Source organism: Halichoerus grypus, chromosome 6 (assembly GCF_964656455.1).
Source record: "Halichoerus grypus chromosome 6, mHalGry1.hap1.1, whole genome shotgun sequence".
NCBI classification, from domain to species: Eukaryota; Metazoa; Chordata; class Mammalia; order Carnivora; family Phocidae; genus Halichoerus; species Halichoerus grypus.
The window spans coordinates 18,383,985-18,408,834 of NC_135717.1; the positions used below are offsets into that span (position 1 = coordinate 18,383,985).

Sequence of the window (24,850 nt, forward strand, 5' to 3'; positions counted from 1 at the left end):
ACTTTTATTTAAAAAACAACTTTAAAAAATGAAATAAAATCTGTGTTCCAGATCGATTCTGATGGCATGGGAGTAGCCCGAATCCTCTGCCCGGGGCTCCTCTCCCTGCCAGGCCCAACCCTTTGCAGCTGTACTTCTGCTTGCAGGTTGGAAGCGCATTTGGAGAAACGGGTCTGGTGTAAAGTGAGCTGAGGGGAGGTGTTGCAAAGAACCCCGACAGGTCACTGGAGAGACTGGAGGGCAGCTGAGGTTCCCAGTGGAGCTGAGGCTGGGGAGGGGGTTGAGGGAGGAAATGAGGGCAAGAAGACGAGGACACTCACTCTTCTCTTTCTAAATATGAGTAAGCAGGAACGAACAGCTGGACCTAGTTCTCCAAAGGAATTGTATACCCTGGAGAGGAGTAGGGGATTGGGAAATGTTTTACTAAGAAACGGAAGAGAAATTGGAGCTACCAAGGAACTACTAGTAGCTTGTGTTTCAACAAAGAGGCCAGGTGTTTGGGAGGCCTCCCGAGATGAAGATCCAAGGCGGGAGAAACAGCACAGGCCCCAGAGTTCAAATCCTGGCTCCCGACCCCAGCTCTGCCATTTCCAGCAACCCTGGGCAAGTCAGTCCCTGTCTCCGTGCCTCAGTTTCCTTGTCATTAAAGTGGAGAGACCAGCACCCTCCCACCTGCTGGACTTTTTTGCAGCCAACAGTGATCTGGGTTGGGCTTAGCACATTTCAGGCACGCAGGAAATGGGAACCATTATGACCACGAGCGTGGCATTCATGACCCTGCACACACCACCACATCCCCATACTCCTCAAGAGATGCCATGCATCTTCATACCTCCAAGCCTTTGCTCATGTGGTTCCCTCCACGCAGCCTACCCTTTCCTTCCTTCCCTATCTAGAAAACTCTTATACACCCTTCAACACCCAGGCCAAAACTCCACCTCCATTATGGAACCTTGCCCAGAAATCATCCAGGACCCTGAGTAGCTTTATCCCTCAAATCCCAGAGGAAACTTCTAAGATGTCCCCTTAGAACTGATCCCACCCATGGAATGTACAGCGTGGAGACTACAGGGAACCTTCTGGCTCCAGTTCCAGGACTAATCCTCATTGGTCAAGACCAATTGCAGCCATTCCACTCCCTAGTCTATGACTGATTAGAGAGGAGCATGTGACCAGCTCTGGCCAATGACCAATGAGGGGAATTCTACAGGTTGGGTCTGTCCCTGGCGAAGGGAGGGATAGGTGAGGGGTGTCTCAATAGCTTCTGCCCCACCAACAAGAGAAGCTGGACCCAGAATTCGGAGGCCCTGGGCAGCCCTGGGCGTGTATATGACAACTGAGTCACGGCCTGGGTACATGGATTAATTTTCCCTGCTGGCTGGAGTCTGGGGCCAGATCCCAAACCTTACTGTGTCTCAGCCAGCCCTGTCCCTGTTTTTCCTTCCCCGGAGTTTCTTCTGGGGAGCCACCCCTTCCTCATTGTCCACCCATCTGGCTTGGGTGGAGCTGACCCCACCTGCAGGTGCAGGGGTGGGCACGTGACTCACCTCTGGCCAATCAGAGCACAGCGCCAGCACCCTCTTTCCTGCCCACAGCCTGGGCCAGGTTCAGAGATTTGCATGGGACCCAAACAAGGCAACTTGGCGTTGGCCCCAGAACTTTTACTGGGACTCTCGGGAAAGAAAAACCTTTCCCACTGTGGCCTGAGCAGGTAGCTGGCATGTAGCGTGGAGCTGCTGGTGGATACACTGGCCACTTCATGAGGGAAGAGCCTACCTAAAAATGAAGCCAGTAGAGAATAGAGCAGGGGCCAAGGGCGGGATAGATTCCCGGAACCTGGAGCCAGCCACACTAAGCAAATATGGAACATTGCTTTGGATCCTAGAGGTCACACCCTTCTCTCCCCTCTTAATGAGCCTTGCACTTCCCAGAACATGGGGAGGGGATTTCGCTACAAATTGGAGCCTGCCTCTGTCTTTGGCATCTCTGTCTTTGGCGTCTGTGCGACCCCTCCCAGTGCTTTCTGGGCCTCCGCTGTGAGAACCCCACTGCCCAGTTCCCGCTCCCACCCCACACCGTGGCCCCATGGCCCTGTGCCAGGTGGGAAAACACACCTGAGCGCGAGAGCTATGAATCAACACCCACCCCCTCCCTGGCTGAGGGAGGAAGACAGGAAGCAGCCAGAGGCTGATGTGGGACTTTAAGACGTGTGCAGCCTGCTCCTTGGCAGCAGAAGCCAGGCCAGCCTGGGTCCCAGGACACTGGGCGTGCCTCAGAGCGGGCCCTCGGTGAGTCTGACGTAGCCACTTCTAGACCAAGGTGTGGGAGGGCAAGGCAGATGGGGCTTTCCGAGGCCTGTGGCACTCGGGAGGAAAGAAGAACAATGTTGACGACACACTGGGTGCCCAGCGCACAGTCAGCACCCTCGGTAGCCCATGGAGTAGGTACTCTTGCTAGCCCCATGTTACAGATGAGACAACTGAGGCACGAGGAGGTTACACGACATGACCAGGTCATGCAGCTGATGCGTGCAAGCAGATGCTGTCCCCCCCCTGGGAATGTGTGAGGGGGAAATGGGGGTGGCAGCAAATGAGCTCCATCCCCACTGGAAACTTTTTTATTTATTTATTTATTTATTTATTTGCGAGAGAGAGAATGAGAGAGAGCACGAGAGGGAGCAGGGTCAGAGAGAGAAGCAGACTCCCTGCTGAGCAGGGAGCCCGATGTGGGACTCGATCCCAGGACTCCAGGATCATGACCTGAGCTGAAGGCAGTCGCTTAACCAACTGAGCCACCCAGGCGCCCCATCCCCACTGGAAACTAAAAAGGAAGGGAGCCAAGCCACCTGCCGCGTACAGCCCTGCTAGTATTTACTGGATAGTTTGCTGTCCATCAGTTCTCCCTTTTAAAAACCTATCACCACCTTCACTTAAAAAGCAACCCCGCAATCACTGTTGTGATGGCAAAGCCATCACCATAGCAGATGTCATTAACATCCTATAAAAGTCAGTGCGGGCGCCTGGATGGCTCAGTCGTTGAGCGTCTGCCTTCGGCTCAGGTCATGATCCCAGGGTCCTGGGATCGAGTCCCACATCGGGCTCCCTGCTCGGCGGGAAGCCTGCTTCTCCCTCTCCCACTCCCCCTGCTTGCGTTCCTGCTCTCGCTATCTCTCTCTCTGTCAAATAAATAAATAAAATCTTTAAAAAAAAAAAAAAAAAAGTCAGTGCAATGAGGACCGAGCGACAGCATTAAATGATGGCTGAACTGGTTCTCTGGGGAGGAAGGCTCTGAGCCTGCAGCCTCCTTTCTCCATGAAAAAGGGCTGAACCCAGCACAGAGCCAGGGTGGAAGTCGGGCTCTAGGTCCCTGGTTTTGCAGTCAGGCCTCAGGGCCCGAGTCTCCACCTGCCCGAGTCCCAACAGGTATAGAGAAACCTCCCAGCGCACACACTCACGTCCGTGGGGTTGTTTTCATTGGAAATGTTGACCATGTAGGTGAGCTCGGAGTACAGGTGATTCTCGCTAGGGTACGGGTTTGTCCACATCAGCAGCCACGTGTGGGAGGCGTTGGCGTGAACCGTGAGGTTCCCGGGGGTCCTGGGTTTCACTGTGGAGAAGCAGTGCCTGGTGAGGCCCTTGTCTGTTTGCGGGGAGGGGGATAGCCCGCGCGACACGGGTCACTTAGATTGCTAGTCAACCCGGGGGGCGCGTGGGGGGCGCAGTTGGCTGAGCGTCCGACTCTTGGTTTGGGCTCAGGTCATGGTCTCAGGGTCAGGGGCTCGAGCCCCACGTCGGGCTCCATGCTCAGCGGGGAGTCTGCTTGCTATTCTCTCCCTCTGTTCCTCCCCTCTCTTTCTCAAATAAATAAATCAATCTTTAGATTTTTAGTGAACCACACCTCTGTAACACATTTCTGGAATCCCACATGGATTGAGTCTCAGCAGAGAACGACAATCATAATACTGATTATAATGTTGCTAAAACTCTACTTAGCACTCATGGTTATTAACCAGCTTTCTACAGTGAAATGCAAAATGTGTGAGCCAAAGTAACCCCAAATTTGCCTTTTTTTCACCTTTGTCCTTCACACTTTTGGCCACATCTATGTACTATGTTCTTACTCACTTTTTTTTTCGTTTATTTTGATTCATGTGTTTTAAAACTTAGTCTCCTTTTAAGCAATCCTATCCAGGAGATCATAGGTATGTAACATGTACTAAAATCATTGCACACGTGCAGAAATGCTTTTAATTCATGGGTTTGTTCACGGGTCTGTTTAAACAACCCACTGACCATGGGCGGCATGAACGGGCCCTTCAGGAACTGCTGAGCCCGTGAGCTCTGTGGATACCCGTGAGAATTTTCCTCTGATTCCTAGTAGCTGTGTGACCTTAGGCAGGTTTACTTGCCTTCTCTATATTATATTCAATTGTAAAATGGGGATAACTTTCTTCTGGAAAACGAGGCTCAGAGAGGTAATGTGACTTGCCCAGGGTCACACAGCAATAAATGGTGTTTTAAACTCCCGTCACTATGCCACAGCAGAATCATGGTGAACTGCGGCGGGGCCTCTGGCTACCAGGATAACGTCAGCCTTCCATGGTCCAGACCGCCTGAAGAAGCAGCAGCGGACCAGGAGACAGAGGGTGGAAGGACAGTGCCCAGCTCAGTTTTTGCTCCGCAGCCAGCTTGCCTTCTGTTAAGTACGCCTCATCTCAAGTCCCAGTCTGGGCACTTAAAGTTAGGTGGTTGAAATATAAAAGCTGAAGAGGGCCTGATGTACTGTGGAGCCCAGTCCCATTTCAGAGATGGGAGGACTGAGGCCCAGAAAGGGGCAAAAACCTCATCGTGTCTGGGAATATGCAGAAGACTGCTTGCACCTCATTCCCCCAACTGGAGCCTGCCTCCCCTGCCCCAGAGCCCGGCTGGGGTTCAGGACCCCCCCGCCCCCGGCCCCACTCACCATGCGCACTGGGCTGGAAGGAGCCGCCCCACAGCTGCTGCTTCCCAGCCCACAGGTCCAGCTGATAGACGTCTGCGTCGACCACGTCATCTATCGGCATGCTGCACGTGCACACCGCGCCTTCTCGGTTCTCGGGGACACACGTGCGGTTTCTGCAGACACGAGTGTGCCGTTAGGTTGCCATGTTCAGGTGGACCGTGACCCACGGGTATCCCTGGAACATGCCTCAAGGAACACATGTTCAACATACGCTGCCCGCTTCCTGACTGCCCTGCCCCCGGGACCAGATCTGGGGACCGCTCTCCTTGCTGACCACAGCCACCTGCCGCGCCTACCACGGACTCTTAGACGGCTCTGGCCGTGGTCGTGGTCCCGGAACTTGGCTTGCCCTTGAAAGCCAGTGAAAGGGAAGAAACAAAGGCACTAAAGAATTTGTAACAATGCGTGTATGTGTCCCAGTGTACCCCCGGGTAGCACGGTTTATCCCAGTGGACAGCGGGTGGTAGCATGCTGCCCCACATCTCACAGGCTAGGCTAGGGGTCAGCGAACGTTTTCTGCAAAGGGCCACATAGTAAATATTTGGGGCTTTGAGGGCCATACTGTGTGTGTCCCAACTATTCAACTCTGCTGTTGTAGCCCAAATGCAGCCGTAGACAATACAGAAACGAATGGGCGTGGCCGAGTGCCAATAAAACTTTATTTACAAAGGCAAGTGGTAGGTCGGATGTGGGCCTCGGGCCATAGTCTGCAGATCCCTGGCCTAGGCCAGTGTACCACACTTCAAAGCACAGCCCATCCAGCTTGGTATACCTTGGAATGCCTCTGTCAGTGGACCCTATATTCTGGTGTGTGGCCTACACCAGGGGGCCCTTTGTAACTGCATGCCTTGGGTACCCGATCACGTCCTGAGCACCGCCTGGAAGAATACCGCAGGTGCCATGGATTATCCCGGTGGCCCACCTGGAACTATGTACCCCGGGTCCCATGGTCCACCAGACATCACAGTGAACTCCACCACTAACACACTATCCCCAACCCTCTGGGCACAGCCTCCCCCAAATCCCAGCTCCACCCCAGGCTTACTCAGACCCCATGAAGTCCAGCTGGTAGGACAGGCGGAGCTCAGCACTGCAGTTGGTGGGACCGTCCATCTCCCACTGACAGACAGAGGTGCTGATGTAGTCGGACAAGCAGCTGGGCTCCTGCAGGACCTTAACACTCCCTGAGGAGACACAGGAGTGCCCTGAGCAGCCAAAGCCAGACAAGCAAGGGGGGCATGCACCAGGGGGACAAGTCGGAAGCCAGCCCAGACAGGACCGAGGAGTCCATCACAAAACAAGGAGACCACAGTCCCAGGCACAGTTGTATGCCAGTCTTCATGGAGCTGGGGGCAGGATGGGGCTCTGGAGCTTCCTAGCCGGCATGGGGGAGATTCCTGAAGCCGAAGAATACCCCCAGGTGGCAGGGGCTACCTTTATCTTCCTGAAACTCCACTACTTGCCCCTATGAGGCCAAATCAAAGGAAATTTCTTTTTTTTTTTTTTTTTTTTTAAAGATTTTTTATTTATTTATTTGAGAGAGAGAGAATGAGAGAGAGCAAGCACATGAGAGGGGGGAGGGTCAGAGGGAGAAGCAGACTCCCTGCCGAGCAGGGAGCCCGATGCGGGACTCGATCCAGGGACTCCAGGATCATGACCTGAGCCGAAGGCAGTCGCTTAACCAACTGAGCCACCCAGGCGCCCTCAAAGGAAATTTCTAATCTAAGAAATGTCTAGTCTATTGCACCATGAGGCACCTGCCCCAGAGCAGTGTGAGTGAGAGGAGGGGCTGTTATCCATTTGCCTGCTCCCTGCTCCCATCTATCTTCCACCCCTCTCTGCGCTCAGGAGGCTGACCACCCCCCCCAACCATGGTCTTGCCACCCAGATGCCCTTGTCCTCTGGCTGCTGGTTGGGTTCGGCCAATTTCAAGGGCAGGATGAAAGGTTGGGGTGTTTCTTCCGACTGGTCAGTGGCAGAGCTGGGGTGTGAAGCTGGCAGGATGGATACTGGGTTTGCCAAATCATCCGAGAGCCCTCGCCCCGGCTCGAGACTGCCCAGCCACAAACGGGCAGGTGCCTTCTTGCTCTGGTGCCCAGCACCAGCCCTGCCACCGCAGACATCAGTCTGCATTTGTTTGCTGGATGAAGGACTAACCATGTTAGGCAGAACCTTAGATTTCTAATAGATATCTTAAACTCACCTCGTGTCCAAAACTCACATCTGGTTCCCCACCCTCCCAAACGAGTGCTCCCTACTCTGATCCGTGCTGTATTTTTCTATCACTTTCTAATGCTCTTTACAATTTATTTATAATTAGGACTATGCGTCATTAGCTGTCCCCTCCCACTACAGTGTAAGCTCCTCGAGGCCCGGAATCTTTGTTTTGTTCACTGATTATCCTAGGAGCCTGGCATCTAAACAGCCAATGAACATTTGTTGAATGAGTGATCGAATGAATGAACGAAGGAATGAGTGGGAGTTGGTGACTTACCAGAGCCTGTCACCCACACCAGGATCAGGCAGCTCATAGGGAATGTGAGCCCAGAGCAAAGCCGCCCCATTGGGAGATCCTAAGATACCTGCTGAGAGAAAGTGACCCAGGTTAGTGCCAACAATGAGCCCTCTGTGTTCACCAGAGCTCTATCTATCTATCATCTATCTATCTATCTATCTATCTATCTATCTATCTATCTATCTCTTTAATCATGAAACAACACAGATGCAGAAAGCCCAGAATGAGATCCACAGAATGCCTGTCCCAAGAGACACTTGTTGAAAAAAAACCCATGACCTACTAAATTTAAGCAACCCCTCGGACTTTTGGAAATTCATAATGCACATTTGCAATATAGAGGCTCTGTTAAGTCCTGCAGCAAAGAAATTTATTTTTCTTCATCTAACCCAACACTTACCAATTTATTTCCCTATTCAACCTTGATTTGTGGGTGTGTATGTGTGTATGTTAAAACTCCAATTAAACCCCTAAAAGATTCCTTGAAATATACTTTGGAGATGTTAATCTGTTTAGCCTTATAGAGCTGGTTAAATAGATGGTGGTATATCCATGCAATAAAAATGATGTTTGAGTGTGTTGAGTGTGTTAGACTTCTATCAATGGCCCCAATTCCTCACACCCCTCCTGGATCCATGTAACACTTCAATGCCTCCACCACCACCACCCCTCTGGGGAGGGCGTTCGCCCCTGTCCTTGGATTATGGGCTCAACCATGTGACTAGCTCTGGCCAACTGAATATTAGCAAATGGATGCATTGTAGAAGCCTGCTTTTTTTTTTTTTTTAAGATTTTATTTATTTATTTGTAAGAGACAGAGATGGAGAGAGGCAGAGGGAGAAGCAGGCTCCCAAGGAGCAGGGAGCCCGATGCGGGACTCGATCCCAGGACCCTGGGATCATGACCTGAGCCGAAGGCAGACGCCTAACCATCTGAGCCACCCAGGCGCCCATGTAGAAGCCTGCTTTTGCACGACCACTGCCTTGAGAACACGGCCGTGCTAGCCTGCGGGAGGATGGTGACATGGAACAGTCCCAGCAGCCCCATTCCGCATTAGGCAACAGGCAGCCACCCCCAGTCATGTGAGTGAGCTCAGCAGCTCAGCAGAGCTGTGTAGCCGACCCAAGGCTGGCCACAGGTGCACGGGGGAGCCCAGCGAGCTCAGTCAAGCCCAGGTAAGCTGGCCCACCGGACTTGAGCTAAATGAGCATCTCTTGTTACATGCTCCTGGGCTTTTGAGCTTTATTGTGATTCCCCCTCGGGTCATTACCCCTCCACTCTGACTTCTAACCCCACAGATTACTTTTGTGTTTTGTGTTTCATGTAAATGGAATCGTGCCCTGCCCCTACTCTTAATGGCATCCCATAAGACATGACTGGGGAGTAAGAATCAGAAAGTACAGACACCCAAAATGAAACACAATTCAAATCCCCCCCAAAATCACAAGGCCCAGCAATAACCCCTGAACACATTCCTATTAATGCTTCCAGATTTGTATCTATACAAATAGGGAGATAAACACGAATTTTATTTACCCAAATAGCAGCACCCTCTGCCTACTAAAACTTAAACTTTAATATTTAATATATCGCTAAATACCATTCCATCCCACTGTAGATCCAAAGCATCAAATTCTTAGTATCCCCCTGTGTGTCCGCCATTGGATTTTTAGGCTTTGTTTATTATTGTTATTGCTTTGTTGTTATACACAGCATGGCGACTGTGCCCATCCTTGGAGAACCATCGCCACACATTTCTCTGATCCTTGCCTTAAGCTTATTCTTTTCTTTTTTTTTTTAAAGATTTATTTATGGATTTTAGCGGGGGGAGGGGCAGAGGGAGAGAAGCAGGCTCCCCGCTGAGCACAGAGCCCCACACGGGGCTCGATCTCATGACCTGCTCATGACCTGAGCTGAAATCAAGAGTGGGACACTCAACCAACTGAGCCATGCAGGTGCCCCTTATTTCTCTCTCTCTCTCTCTCTTTTTTTCTAAAGGTATATTATTGATCTTTTCTCATATTACAAAAGCCACATTTGATCGCTGTGGAAAATTTAGATAAGAGGGACATAGCAAACAAGCAAAAAGAATGCCTGTAATTCCATCACCTGGGAAAACACCACGGATGATCGTTTTGCATCCGTTTCCAGTCTTTTCTGTGCATATCTAGTTGGACGGTGTGGGCTGGTACAACGTCTGCTATTTCAGAGCCTGTTTATTTCTATGCCATGAAATACTGCTCCACACCCCTCCTCACAACGCTGTGTAGTGGGTTTCCTGAAGTTTAAACACCTGCTCTTGTCACTTACTCCTTGTGAGCCTTGAGCAAACTGCTCTGTACCTCAGTTTCCTACCCTGTAAAGAGGCGCTCATAACAGCTCCCATCTGACTGGGGTCTTGTGAGCGCTAAAGGAGATAACACAGTCACGGTCCAAGGAGTCAACGGTCACTCTTGTTAAGGAAAATGCTCAGAAGTGGATTCCCATGGGGTCAGGGAGTGTTTACTTCTTCCCGCAACACTCCTGGCACAGAACGCCAAAGGCATTCTCTAAAAGGCAAGGTACTGAGGTATGTTCCCGGCAATGCTGAGATCACCAGCCCTCCCCCCTCCCCCCCCCCCCCCCCCCCCGCCTCCTGGGTCTCTATCTTGGCTTCCAGGCTTTCTTCTGCTGCTTGGTAGCTGTGTGCTGTTAAGCAGCTACCCTATCTTCCACTGAGCTCAATCTCACAGGTGTACTACAAAAAGGAAGTGAGGTGTGTACCCAAAGCACTCTGCACCCAGTGTCTGGAGCACAGGAAGGGCTTTATGCCCCTGTTGGAAGCTCTCCACTTGCAGGACCTCCCGGGCCACGCCCCGCCTCCCTCTCCACCTGTCCCAGCACCTGTGCTCAGGGCTCCTGCCACCTGCACATCACTTCCTCCTGCTGCCCTTTGGACACAGTGAACCCATTCCCACCTCCATACGTTTCCTCCTGCGGTCCTTCGCTCTCTCTCTCTCTCTCTCTCATTTATTCATTTTATGTATTCATCTGTCCTTAACAGATAAATTACCCCGTAATACTGCGGTGTATCTTTCAGAAAACAAGGACATTCCTTCTCCTATCGAGCCACAAGGCAACCGTCAAAACCAGGAAATTAACACTGAGGCGTTACTCTCATTGGATCACAGACCCTACCTATTTCCACCTTGCTAATTGCCTCCATAATGCTCTTTTTAAGTCCAGGACCCAGTCTAGGATCATGTGTTACACCTGATCATCGTGCCATCCCAGAGCGCAGGTCTTGGCTTCGAGCACTGCTCCACACCGAAGGGAACGAGGGCTCCTCGAAGAAGGGGCTGACCCCAGGAGCAGGGAAGGTGCACGATAAGCCTGGAATCCTTGTGTCAGAAAGTAAGGATGTGCCCCAAGAATGGTGGGGACTCGTCAAAAAAGACAGAGGAGCCAGCCAAAACGGTGTCCACTGGCTCAAACGGGCACAGCTGAAGCATCGCAATAAATATACAGTAACCGAATGTAACTCTTGGAGTTAAACAGGGCGCAGGCGTCTGTCCTGCTTCTGCTCAGCAAGTGGGGGGAAGGGGGCAGTTCCATGTCTCCATGGCAGCCTCTAAGTATCTCCCCACAAGACTCGTGTCGCTTATTCATTAGTGAGTCAAAATACTTATTAACTTTACAACATTCTATACTTTATACACAATACTTTATACAGAGATACAATTGTATATAACTTTATGTACAGAAACCTGGCAGACACACCTTCACCAATCGCCAGGAACGGGACAAATCAAGGTCAGGAGCTTTCTGAAACTATCCCCCGAGAACACAGCTTGCTTCTCCGGTGTTCCTGCCCCAAGTGCACAAATTACAAGGAAGCATCAAACCTAACCGAGAATCGAGAAGAATCAAGTCTAGAAAAGAACTGGCCTATGCTCTTCAAAACAAAACAAAACATGCCGGGGGCAGGACGGGGTGTGGGGGCAAAAGGTGAGGACAGTGTGGGAGGGCTGCTCTTTCTCAATTGTCTGTCATCCCGAGAGCCAGCCTTTGTCTTGTTCGCTGCCGAGTTCCTAGCACCTACAGCGGTGCCCGGCGCGCAGCACCTGCTCAGTTAGTGCTTGTGGAATAAAGTCATCTTGGACGTGATGTGGGGCCTCTAACGGGCTCAGCACGGGACTGGAAACTCTCCCCAGGGGGGGAACCCAGGATCTGCTCAAAGCCCCAACTCACTTCTCTTGAAGAGTCACAGTGAAGAGCAAGGAAGGAGGGGTGGGAATGTGGTGGTGAACCCATGACGCTGGTGTCCTCTACAAAGTCCCGGTAACTTTTCCTCTGACAAGTTCACACATGCCTAAAGCATCCTGCGGCAGAAAAGGCAAAGGTGTCACTTTAGCTCCGATTTTGAATAAAGAGAAACAGAGAGGGCAAGGTAACGTGTACAAGGGCACACAGCAGAAGGGCTATTATGATAAAGTCAAGCCACCCAGGCAGGGGAGACTAAAACATCCCATCTATAGCAGTCAGGGTTGCTACCTTTGATCTGTTTCAGAGGGCACATCCAAATATGTGCATGCGGATGCCCATAACCGCCTGCGTGCGCACGCGCACACACCAGCTGGCTTCACGGACAAGCGGGTGCTGCATTCAGGGGAAATCACAGCCCGCAATGTGCAGTAACAGAAGAGGCTCCCTGAATATCATAGGGATGGAGGACAAAGATGCAGATAAAAAAAGTAAAAAGAATAATTACCAAGTGCGTGAGGCAAGCATATGGCAAGAGAAAATAATGTCAAGTTCACACTCTCAGTCACGGGAGTCCTGACCCACTGGAGTCGGCAGGCAACCCCAGGCTCCATTGCCAACCAAACAGCGATGCCCTGCACACATCTTCTCTCTGCCAGGCTAGTCCACCGTCTGCGCCCGCACCCCCCCAGATGCTCATCTCCAGGTCGAGGCTGAGCAGAACTGACGACTGGAAACCGTTTCCTTAGGTCGAGCCAAAGATTCGTGTAAACAAAATCCCGCCTGTCAAGTACCTACATTGTGCTTGGCACTTAGCTAAGCGCATTAGGAGCATTACCTTATTGAATCTGCCCGAACACCCTGCAAGATGGCCTGTTAATCCCACTTTCCATCTGGGGGAACTGAGGCCAGAGAGGTCAAGTAACTTGCCCGTCAGGTCCCACAGCTGCCAAGAGGGGAGAGCTAGAATCAGAACCCAGGTCTGTTGGCTTCTGAGCCCAAAGTGCATTCCAATACATCAGTGCCTTCACCTTCTCCTTGAACGACAGAACTACAGAATGAACCCAACTAGACGAATGAAATAAGCCAGGGAGAGCTGGCCCTCCTGCTTGTCAATTTCAAACATCAGCTGCCCGACCGCACAGGACCAGGAACAGCAGAAAAGGCCTAGGGCTTTTGTTGTTTACAAACTCCCCACAAGCCAGAGGGGAGGCAGCAGCTTAAAAAAACAAACAGACAAAAAAGCCAGTAAAAGTCATATTAACAGAGATATGAGAGCCAGGACAAGGGAGGTGACAATGCCCAAACACACCTGTCCCTCCCTTTGGAAGAAACCCTGCTGATCTGAATGAAGCTAGTCTAGAGGATGATAACCGACACAGAGAGGGCCTGAAAAATCCCAGAGGGCCTAGAAAGGCTTTGCCTAAAGGCTCTGCCCCCCTACAGGCTCATCATTCACTGAACAAACATACGATATTTACAGCATGCCAAGTTTCTTCTAAACACTGCACTTGTATTCATTCATTCGATGCTCAAAACAGTCCTATGGAGTAGGTACTATTATTTCCCCCATTTTCCGAATAGGTAACCAAGGCACAGAGGGTTAAGTGATTTGCCTGAGGTTGCAGAGCTGTGGCAGCCGTTCGATTTGAACAGGGGCAGTCGGGCTCTGGGGCCTCAGCTCTTAACCCCTATCTCTGTTCAGAAGCCACAGTCCTTCATGTTTTGGAGATCATGGACTCATCTGAATATCTGATGCAAATTCCAATCCCTCCTTCGAGAAAAGCGCGCCCATTAAATTTTGCATTCCAATTTAGGGGTCCGTAGATCACCCCACAGCCGAAGTAAGGACCCCTCTTCTAGGCAATGAGCAGTTTTTAAGGGTTTGAACAGTGACAAGATTTTCCAAAAGCCCAGTCTGGGGCTGAGAGAATGATGGGGGTGGGGCAGGGAGGAAGTCAGGAGTTCCTGCAGACATGACTCACTTCATTTCTTCTCCACGCAGAGTCATTTTAAAATCGGAAACCAGGCCGTGAACTCTGTGCTCCTGCCCTTCATTGGCCTCTGACTCCCGAAGGGTGCCTTCACCCAGGGGCGCACAGATAGATGCCTGCAGTTCACGGCCCATCCAAGTCGAGCATCTCCGACTCGGAATAAAATCCAAGCCCGAGAGTGAAAACAGCCAATCCGAAAGGGCGCACCCTGTGTGATTCCATTTATGTAACATTCTTCGAATGACAAAATTATAGAAATGGAGAACAGATTCACTGTTGGCGGGGAGGAAGGGAGGTCCGTGTGCCTATAAAAGGCAACACAGGGATCCTGGTATCGAGGTTGCCGTGCTGGAGACACAAACCTGAGCATGTGACGAAACTGCACTGAACTACGTACGCACATGTGCACAAACACGCACATGCGCGAATGCGTGCGAGTAAAACAGGTGCCTTCTGAGCGAGCTCGGGGGATGATCTCAGTGTCACTGTCCTGGTCGTGGTATTGTACTACAGTTTCGTAACACGGGTACTCTTGGGGGAACCTGACTCTATCGTTCCTTACGACTGCAGGTGAGTCTACAATTATCTTAGAATAAAAAGTGTAAGAAGATGCAAAACCCAAACCAAACCCAAACACAAAAAAACCTTAAGCCCCCTAATGATCTTGCCCCTGCTACACATGCACCATTCCCTTCTACCGCCTCCCGGTCCCCCACAAGCCTTCGGTCCCACTGGCCTCTGAACACCTTGACACGCTCTGAGCCTTTATACCCAGAAACCCCACCTAATGAGGGTTCCCCCTGTTACTGCTTATCACAGCACCCTGTTTATTTCTGTCATATACTTATCACCATCTCTAATCATATCGCTGAGGTTACATGTGTGAACATTTAATTCAGGATGTAGATGGCAAAGATTGAAAGATCTGACGGCAAAAATGTTTTCAACTTCCCCAGGTCGAAATATACCATTTAAAAAAAAAAAAAAAAAGCAAGCAAAGACCAGAAAAAGATAGCAATCTACACTGCAGAGGGTTAATGGCCTTTATATATAAAAAGGTCTTACAGGGGCACCTGGGTGGCTCAGTCGTTAAGTGTCTGCCTTCGGCTGAGGTCATGATCCCAGGGTCCTGGGATCGAGCCACGCATCAGGCTCCCTGCTCAGCAGGAAGCCTGCTCCTCCGTCTCCCACTCCCCCTGCTTGTGTTCCTTCTCTCGCTGTGTCTCTCTCTGTCAAATAAATAAATAAAATCTTAAAAAAAAAAAAAAAAAAAGGTCTTACAAATCAATAAGACAAAGGTCCCTTTAAGAAAAATAGGCAAAGGACCTAAGTGATTCACCCAAAAGGTATTCCATCTTGGCAAAATGTGAAACAGACCCTTTTGTTCTGCTGCTAGTTCATGACATTGGGAGTGTCAAAGATCATCTGTAACATTTAAATTATTTGTCTATTTATGTACTGTTTGTCTCCCCACCACGAGAATACAAGCCCCAAGCTCTGTGAGGACAGAGCTTTATGGTCATTGCTTTGTCCCCAGGACCCGAACAGTGCCTCATACACACATAGTATGTGCTCAGTAAACATCTATTAAATGAGTGATTGGTTAAAAGTCAAGAATAACAAATTCTAAAATCTATTTTTAAACACGGGGTACCAAGCTGTTGCTTATGGTAACTGCTATGCACACAACTCTATGAGGTAGGCGCCATTAAAACCCCCATTTTATAGATGAGGAGACTGAGGCACAGAGAAGTTGCAGAGCTAGGATGTGAACCCAGGCAGCCTCGCTCCAGAACCCACGTGCCTGACCCCTGATTTTGCTGCCTCTTGAAATGCAGCCCCTGCCACCCTGGGATGTGGTGCTATTGGGCCAAAATTGAGGTTTAGAGATGGCAAGCGACAGAGCCAAGGTCAGGGAGGGAGGAAGCTGCAGTCGGCGAGAGTCCGAGCCAGCAAGACGTGGGAAAACCCTTCTGCCGGCAGTGAGGTACCCTTAACTTACTCTTTGTATCTGGGAGGCCGTGGGTGGCAAGCCTTGAAATGTCAGAGGCCAGCAGCAGTCAGGAAGTGACCACGCGGCTCTTCCTGAGCCCGACGGGGTGCAGGGCCTCCGGCTCCCTGCTCCTCTTCCCTCTCTTGACCGCAAACCGGCTTGAAGGGGGGCTAGACAGGCAGACAGGATGCAGCCAGTCCCATGACAAGCGCACGTGAAGAGAAAGCCAATGACAGTGGGGGCTTGGGGTGGCCTCCCTGGGGAGCTGCTGGCCCCTGCGACTCCAGTCTGAGGCTGGCCTGGAGCTTCCTCTGTCCTCCAGGACAGCTGGGCCACCCTGGCACAGGGCCAGGGCCACACTTCTCCCCAGAGCAGCGGCTTTCCCAGAACTGCTGCCCGGCTGGGGTTCCCAGAACCGGCAGCCACGTCAGCGGCCCCGCCCAGCGGGTGATGCAGGCCAGCCCCGGGCCCCAAAATGGCCTGGCCTCTGCCTCCTCGGCTCTCGGCCCAGCGAGTGGACGTGGCGGCAGGCTGGTCCTACTCCCACTGGGGGCGAGAATCAGCAGCCTCGGCCAACGGGATCCAGCAGGCTTCCTGCGGACCTACTGTGCACCCCCGCTCCTTGCCCACTTGCCCGAGCCCGCGTGTGCTCCTGCTGTGTTTTCTGAGCACCTACTACGTGCCAGTGGCTACCGATGCGGAGAAAGCCATTCATTCGTTCACTCACTCACCCATTCATTTCTTCCTTCTTCCCTTCGACAAGTAACTTGGACAGAGAAGTTACTGGAGGTTTTTGAGCAGAAACGTGACCCGATGAGACTTTTCAAACCATCCCTCTGGTTGTGTGGTCTGAAAGGCCCATGGGGTCAAGGGCAGAAGCAGGCACCAGTGAGAAGCCTCCTGCCCTGGTCCAGGCAGCAGGTGCCGGGAAGGATCAGCAAGAAGGGTTGACTTCTAGACCGGCCGAAGGCTGAGCCAACGGGATTCGCTGACAGAATGGACTTTGGGCAGAGAATGAATCGGGCTGGAGCATGACTCTCGTTTGTTCCTGAGCCACCAGAAGACTGGAGCTGCCATGTGTCAGGCTGCCGTGGAGTGTGGGAGGGCCCCGTGTGAGAAAGAGGCCTGCCGGAGGTGGGGGTGGGGGGGTGGGAAACAGCATCAGGAAAGGTAAGAGGCTGTTCGGGGAAGATCCATGCTGGCCCTCGAGCGTCAGGTGTCCCTGGAGGAATGAACGAGAATTCCCCGGGGGAGGGCAGGGGTGCATGCTTGGAGAGGGAGGAAGAGCATCCCACGCACGGGAGGTGCTGTGGGCTCACGAAGACAGGAAACGTCTCATCCTCTGGAAGCAGAACACCAAGCCTGGCACAGAGCTCCCCAACCCCTTCAATAAACGAACGTGTGTCTTCTATTTTATTCCTATTTCTACACTTATATAGTGCTCCCTTAGTGCCAGGCACTGTTCTGGATGCTTTAAGTCCTCCCTGTGAGGAGGCTACAATAATCAGCCCATGTTTGATCCCGATGAGTCTTAGGAGAGGGAGAGATCGGGGGCAGGGATGAACAAGGAATGCGGGAACAGCCAGGGAGAAGGGAGGGCACGGCCCAGCTCCTACCCTGCAAGACAGGCCCTTGGCTGCAGCGACGGAGAGAAAGGAGAGGTCAGCGGGGCCAGAAGAGAATGCCGTCAGCCAGGCACAGTACATGAGCCAGACTCGGCCATCCCCAGGGCAGTGGGGAACCACTGAAGGCTGCCAAGCAGGAGAGGAGCAGGTGTGCCTGCCAGAAAGTCCGCTCCAGCTTGTATGCGGAGAAGGGCCATGGGTTCGGGCCCGAGGTGGGTGGCTGGGTTGGGAGGGCAGGTGCTGCTGGAGGAGAGGGGCAGACTCAGCCCTGTGTGGGAGGTAGAGGTGGTGAACTTGCTGACGGATGGGTGGGGGGGCTTGGGAGGAGGAAGTGGCCTCAGGCTGGGCAGTGGGTGGATGGTGGCGCCAGGAAGATCACGTGCCCCGCCACACTGTGGACACGGCGAGTCCGAGCGGGTGGGGGGCCCCTGGGGGGCATCCGGGAGGCAGTGTGTTCTAGTGGCCTGGAGCTCAGAAGGAAGGCTCGGGCTAGAGACAGGCCTGAGGGTCATCAGCTGTGTCTGAGGCCCAGGGGGTTGTGCAGAGAGAGACAAAGCCTTGCCTGAGAGAGCCAGGAGGGGGCTGAGGACCACTGTCTTGGGGACAGGCTGGCCACTTTATGGCAGCGTGGACAGTCATGTTGGCTGTACCTACACTGAGTCCCAGCTGCCAATGAGAACCCTGCAGAGGCGGGAGGCCCCACGAGGAGCCTGGAAGCCATGCCCATCCTCAGAAGGTCCCCAGAGGCCCCAGGGAGAAGGCAGAGCCTGAGGGACTCACGCATCCAGACACCACGTGGTCAGGAGCAGCAGCTGATCCCCATCACTTGCAAGCCCATTTCTCTGCTCAGCACTTAGTCCTTGTGGCTTGTGACATGCACACGTGTCCTGTGCATTGTCCAAGGGCCCCCTGGGATGCCAGCATCCACAAGGCCAGAGGCTGTTTCCACCACTGTGTTCGCTGCTGGGGCCCTAGAACCTAGTATGTGCTTAGCACACAGTGGAGGGGCCAGGGGTATTTGCTGAATGCAGCCATCCCTGACGAAGACCGGGACACAGCCCCACTCCCCGCAAAGCTGGAATTATCCGTCTCTCACAGCCGGATAAACACTGACCAATTCTGGCTCAGAATCTCCTTAGATTCCTTAATGCAGGCCCTGAACTTGGCCACCCGGGGAAACTAACTGCAGAGAGCTGGTAATTGGGGCATTACCATGATTATGGTCCTGGCCTCAGGACACTGATTAGATTTTGGTTGTCTTGGTGACAGCCGTGGCTCCCAGCGGGCCTACTTCCTGAGGTCCGTCGAAGGCACCATGAATGCCCCTGCGCAACCCCAGTTCCTCCAGCCATTAGAGACCATACCCTGGGCCCTTCTGCCTGTGGCTTCGACCCCCACCTCCCAGACTGACCCACCTCAGTCTCGGTCACACCAGACTCTGCCCTGCACTTAAACTTCACCGACTCGCTTAACCCTGACTTCAACCCGAAGAATACGGCAGGTGCAGTATCATCCCCACGGCAGACACAGGGAAACTGATGCCCAGAGGTTCAGGAACCAGCCCAAGGATGTACTGCTAGTAAGCGATGGGCCCGGATTTGAACCCAGACGTTCTGGCTCTGGAGTCTGTGGTCCAAAGCCTGGCATGGAGGAAGCAGCCACAAGCTTGCTCCTTCTGTGCACATCTGTCTGTCCCTCCTGGCAAGCCCCATGTAGAAGATGTGGTCCAACACTCTCCCTGCAGGGAGGGAAACTGAGGCACAGTGGCATTCCGAAATCATCCAAGGTGACAAGGCGGGAAGCGACTGGGCTAGAAATGGTTTCTGGCCCTGTTGGCCCAGCCCTCATCCGTGAAATTGTCTCCCAACAACAGTGACCAGGACTTTGCCCCCTGGGCCAACCCAAAGCCAGGCAAACCAGGTCCGCACAGGGAAGAGCTCCCAGTTCACTTTTTGTCTGCAGACAGGCACTGGGGGGGAGAGGTCTCTCCCCGGAGCTCTTCCCGTTGTCCGCAGCCCCCCACCCCGTATTATTCCTGGCATGGTCAGGGACACATGGATGGGTGGGGCCACTCACGTGGGCAGGGACCCTGGAGCGTCCGAGACACAGAGGCCTAACTCTGGGCCTGAGCGCGCAGGCCCTGCCCTGACCATCTGACAGGCCTTGGTAGCTGGGGGTCCTCTCAGGGCCTCCGTCTCCTCATCTGTGAAGTGAGGGCAGAACCACTTGCCTCGTGGGTGGTTGCAAGGAGAGGAAAAGACCATGGCGGGGTGGAAGAGGCACTGGGACAGCGGGGATGAAGCAGGGGGCAAAAGCTCATCTCCAAGCACCAAGTGAAGGCTCTGAGACCCTGAGGACACAACAGTGCCCATGACAGCCACGTCAGGTCTCACAGGGGCACACGGAAGGAAGGAAGAGGAAGCTGGGCTCCAAAGGGCAAAACGGGAGTCATTCACAAGAAGTTCCAAAGGAGACAAACTGATCTTGGGGTCAGAAGTCAGGGAAGTGTCCCTGGCGGGAGCGGGGGAAGGGGTAGGGGGGTGGGCAGGAGGGAAGCTTCTGGGGCGCTGGTCAAGCTGTTTCTAGGTGGCCTTCTGCACCCATGTGCACACATCAGGAAAAGTCACGAAGCTGTGTGCCCGTGTGCACTTAAGCCGCACTAAGGGGGAAAGGGAAAAAGGAGGAGAGAGGCCGTGCCCTCCAGGCTCAGGGCCCCCAGGGCCCCCAGAGAACCTGCAGTCCACACTGGACAGCACTTCTGGCCCCCCTCGGCCTTTCCTGGGGCCACCGACCCTCTACTCACCTGCCTCTGCTCTTGCTGCTCACAGCCACCCCCCCCCCCACCCAGAGGCGACTCAAGGATCTAAGGGAACTCAGACACATGACAATGACAGACCCATATGACATGACACACGACAGCACAGTGGGTCCCGGGCCAGTCCTGATGGGCAGCCGCCACTCTGCCACATCCGCGAAGGCCTGGGCATTTCTAGGTCTCTCGGGGTTTCAAAAAAGAAGCTAGAAATCCAGATTTCTATGCCTATTTTCCTGATTTTTAAAATTTGGACAACAGTCCCAGTTTCAAAACCCACACCACACATTTGTGGTCCCTCTTTGGCTTCCCACTACCAGCTGACGTCCTCCAGGGTGGGTGGGTGTCCCGAGATGCCACCAACAAGACGCACAAGCAGCAACAGGTGGGACCCTGTAGCTTCCCTGCGCACCGGCATCCCTAAAGGCAAAGGGTTGCCTTTCCAAACGTCCCCTGCCCTCTGTCCCTATTACCTCTTGCTCATCACGGGATGTGGCTGTCATGGTGATGAGGAGTGGGGCTGGAGACCTCCCGCCCCGCCCATCACCTGCTCTTTGTGGCTGAGCAGCATCCCGGGGGCAAGGGAGGATCCTCAAAATTCTGCAAACCCCCTGCCTTCCTCCTTCATAGGGGAGGACGCTGCCCTGCCAACCCTGTGCTCTCCCAGCCCTGCTCCACCTGTCCCCAAATGTGCCACAGTGTCCCCTCTCAGTGCCCACCTCCTATGCCACCCTCCGCGGGACCCTGCTGCTCAAACCCTGCTCTTTCCTCAGCCCTTCCCCCAGCTGTCCCTCTATCCCAACATCCTTGCCAGTCTCAGGAGTAGTGAGCTGGGCCTTCTTTCCTCTCCTTTTCCAGACTGGAAGTTCCTCCAGGCCAGAGACTGTGCCTTACTCATGCGTCTGTGTGAACAGAGGAGGCAGCCATCCAGGGGCGGCCGCAGTGAAGTCGACCTTCACCCTCTGGGTGCGGTCCCCCCTCCCTCTAGGTCCTCCTCCACTCCTGCCCTCCTCACTGCCTGGAACACCGGCCCATATTCACACCCAGTGACTAACCCGTGCACAGGGATGTCGGCAGCACGTCTCATATCCACGATTCTAGGTATTTTCACAGGAACTGGAGACGAGAGAAGCAAAGTGAGTCATAGCCCCATTTAATGGATAAGGAAAATAAGACCCAAACAGGCAAAAGGACCTGCCCCAGATCACAGAGCAAGTGACTGCTGAGCTGAGACTGAGATGTACATTTTTTTTTCCAATTTATGTGGCTCCAAGACTGGGGTCAAAGAAGAGTCACGGAAAATGCACATAAAGAGAGCAGGTATAGGAATTGAATATGGAATAAAATGGAATTCAAAGCAACAAAGTATAAAGGAGAAAAAGATGGTTGTCTTATGATAAAAGGAGCAATTCACCAAGAAGGTATAAAAATCATGAACCCTCCTTCTACTCATATATTCTACTTATATGCACCGAACAATATGGCTTTGAAAATAAAGCAAAAAAAAAAAAAAAATTCAAGAAAAGGTCAAGGAGAAATGAACAGATCCTCTATCAGAGCTGGAAATAAATCAGATAGAGAAAAACACACAAAAACAGAAAATATGAATGATGTAATGATCAAGTTTGATCTCACATATTTCTAAAACTTTACACCCACCAGAAAATATACATCCTTTCAAATACAAGAAGAACATACAGAAAAACTGACCAGAGGAATCTTACAAGGACCTCAACAAATTCTCCATCATTGATATCACACAAGCCATAAATATTGGGACACTGCTGTTCAAACCCTGCTCTTTCCTCAGCCCTTCCCCTGGCTGTCCCTCTGTCCCAACATCCTTGCCAGTCTCAGGAGTAGTGAGCTGGGCCTTCTTTCCTCTCCTTTTCCAGACTGGAAGTTCCTCCAGGCCAGAGACTGTGTCTTACTCACGCGTCTGTATGAACAGAGGAGGCAGCCATCCAGGGGCGGCCGCAGTGATCCCGTAATCACACACAACAAATTTAGACTCCAACAACAAAGATAACTTTAAAAAAAATCCACAAACCCTAAAAAAAGTCTGAAGTGCATAACGCTTGTAATCAAAGGGGAAATTGTAAATTATTTTAGTAGTGAATGACACTGTGTAACAAGACCTGTGGAATGAAGCCAAAGGAGCACTCAGAGGAAAAAAATTATAGCCACTTAGCCTGAAGCAGATTTACTAGAAAACAAGAAAGGCCGAAAACAAGTGTTAGCCTCAAACAAGGAGTCTCAGAATGGAAGAAACTTTGATGGACAGTAATGTAGAAGGAGATCTGGAGGTTTTAGCTGCCAAGCCCAGTGTGAGCTCCAAGGGGGATGTGGCCACTCACAAGCATGATTGCAGGTTGTATCAACAGAGGTATGGGCTCCAAATCCAAGGAGGTGATAGTCTCCCTCCCCCTGTGACTGGGCAGGCTTTGGGGGTGGGGGCAGGCAATGGGTTTGACTTTGACCAACTGGATCATATTTAAAGCCAGACTGAATTCTTTACAATTCCCTGAATCAGGAAGAATGACTGAGAGAACTGTGACTCTGTATTCCGAGTAAGAGAAATACTGGGCTCAGGTTGGAGGGAGCTGGTTACAACTTCCGATGGGCAGAACCAGAGCCAGAAACGTGAATGCTACTGGAAAGTTAATTTAGCTAAATCTCAGGAAAGATGTTCTCCCAGTTAGAGCTGTCCAGCTGTGAAAATGTGGCTTCTGGAAGGCCTACACTCCATCTCCAGATGCAAGACTGTTAAGAGGCTGTAGCTGTCCGGGCTTGGAGGGCTGCCCGTCCAGAGATCTGGTGTCTCTCCTCTCCAGAGAAGCTCCGTTTCCTCTGTCAAAAAGGCAGAACACTCTCCTGGCTCAGGAAAACCTCGGGGCTACCCCAGTTCTCCAAAATGGAGACTGTGCTCCCTCACTTCTGACCAAGAAAGGTAGTTCTTTTAGACGCTACTCCTTGGGCTGGAGGGCTCAGAACAGCAGTTAAATGCACAGGCTCCTGGGTCAGCAGCCTCGGGGTTGAGTCCGGACTCTGTCTCTTGGGAGTTGTGTCACCCAGATCAGTCCCTACCCTGAGCCTCAGTTTCCTCCTCGGGGAAATGGGGAGGCACCCGCTCATCTACCCACCTTCAGCCAGCTCAGTGCCTGATGTGGACAGGGGTCCTCCTCCACACCCCCCACCCCCGTGCTTTGGTGTGCCCTCACTGTCTGCGGCCGGAAAGGCGCTTGTTGGTAAAATGATGCGTACAATGATCGGATCGCCTGAAACACCATCCTGGCCTGACCACATCCACGTGATGTGTTCAAACACCGTGGTAAAGACCGAGGATGCCGGAGCTGCCGGGTTCACAGCCGTGCTCTGCCACCTGTGTGGCCCTGGACAAGTTCCTCAACGACTCTGTGCCCGTTTCTTCATCTGTAAAGTCCGGATGAGAGCAGTTCCTACTCTGTAAGCTCATTTTAAAAGGTGAATGAGATACTTGCGGGCGTCTGGTTTCTGTTCTACCTCCCGGACCCGTGTTCCTATCCCTCTCTGTCTTGCTCAATTCCATCCAATCCCAGCAGTTTCCTTGGGGGTCAGACACACCACGCTTCTTCCCACCCCAGGGCCTTTGCGCTGCTGCTCCCTCTGCCGGAATCACTCTCTTGGAAATCCACATGTCCTTTTACCTCGGGTCTTAGCTCAAAAGTAACCTCCCTCCCTAGACTGTCAGCTCCACGAGGGCCCTTGCTTCTGTGTCACTGCTGTGTCCCCTGCCCCTAACATGTTTGCTGAGTGAGTGTCAGCCCGAAGACACGTGTGTACCTGTTACTTTTAGGAGCGCAGTCAGTCCCTTTATAAACCCGCTGCTCAGAATGACAGTCCTTCCCTTTTAGGAAATGTTCTACCAAACCCAGGGGGGGCCAAGCTCTCTTCCCCTCACATGGACCCACTTCCTCCCTCTCTCCCTGTGGCGGGGAGGAGGCGGTGGCGGCAGGGGGGGCGGGAGGGAGGGGACTCAGATGCCAGCCCAGCTGGTGATCCTCTCCAGTGAACCGGCGCCCAGGCCTGCTTGAGCGAAGCCCGTGGATCTCTAAAGCAACCTCAAGAATGCCACGCGGGCCCCTAGGGTGAGAATGAGTCAGTCGGAACCAAACCTGAAATCTCCCAGAGGCACGGCCACTTGTTGGAAAGGCAAAGACATGCGTGTTTAGACAGATCTGTGCGCCCAGAGCCAGGGACAAGCCAGGCCAGGAAGTGGGGTCAGTGGGGTGGACAAGACGTTCCCTGTGGTTCCCTCCACCTGGCCTGTTCTTCCCCAGGCCTCTGCCCTGCAACTTCCTAAATGTCCCTCCTCACAGAGGCTCCCCCCCAGTCCACCCTCCCCCTGCTTCACTTTTCCTCCTGGTCCTGACGGAATACTGCAGGTCCCTGTTCTCCTGTGTGAAGTCTGACAGGGCCGGGCAGGTCTCAGAATTCACAGTAACTCAAATTATAGAAAGGTCATCTGGTATAAAATCCCACCTGACATAACCACCCCGTCCCCCAGCCCTCCCCCTACCGCCCCGCCCCGGCCATGGGTCTAGCACTCCCCGGATCGCTCACATTAATTCCTCCGCAGCGAGACACACAAGCATTTGAGTCAGGGATGATAAACAAACACACCGAGGT

At 52.6% G+C, this 24,850-nt stretch overlaps 1 protein-coding gene across 12 annotated transcripts in view; it reads right to left on the reverse strand.

Annotated features, from left to right (window-relative positions):
- IL4R (interleukin 4 receptor) overlaps positions 1-24,850 on the reverse strand; it is a 74,742-nt gene that overhangs the window by 10,732 nt on the left and 39,160 nt on the right. For 2 of the 12 annotated variants that reach the window (XM_036090675.2, XM_036090668.2), the window contains 4 exons: positions 7,496-7,583; positions 6,047-6,185; positions 4,963-5,114; positions 3,455-3,606 (listed from right to left, as the gene is read on the reverse strand). In XM_036090675.2, coding sequence (XP_035946568.2) covers positions 3,455-3,606; positions 4,963-5,114; positions 6,047-6,185; positions 7,496-7,565 — 513 coding nt within the window. In that variant the 5' untranslated portion in view covers positions 7,566-7,583. Of the gene's footprint in view, positions 1-3,454; positions 3,607-4,962; positions 5,115-5,773; positions 5,967-6,046; positions 6,186-7,495; positions 7,587-11,746; positions 11,878-12,049; positions 12,207-15,754; positions 16,126-24,850 lie in introns of those variants that run through there. The other 10 variants (XM_036090673.2, XM_036090671.2, XM_036090670.2 and 7 more) reach the window with 10 other exon arrangements.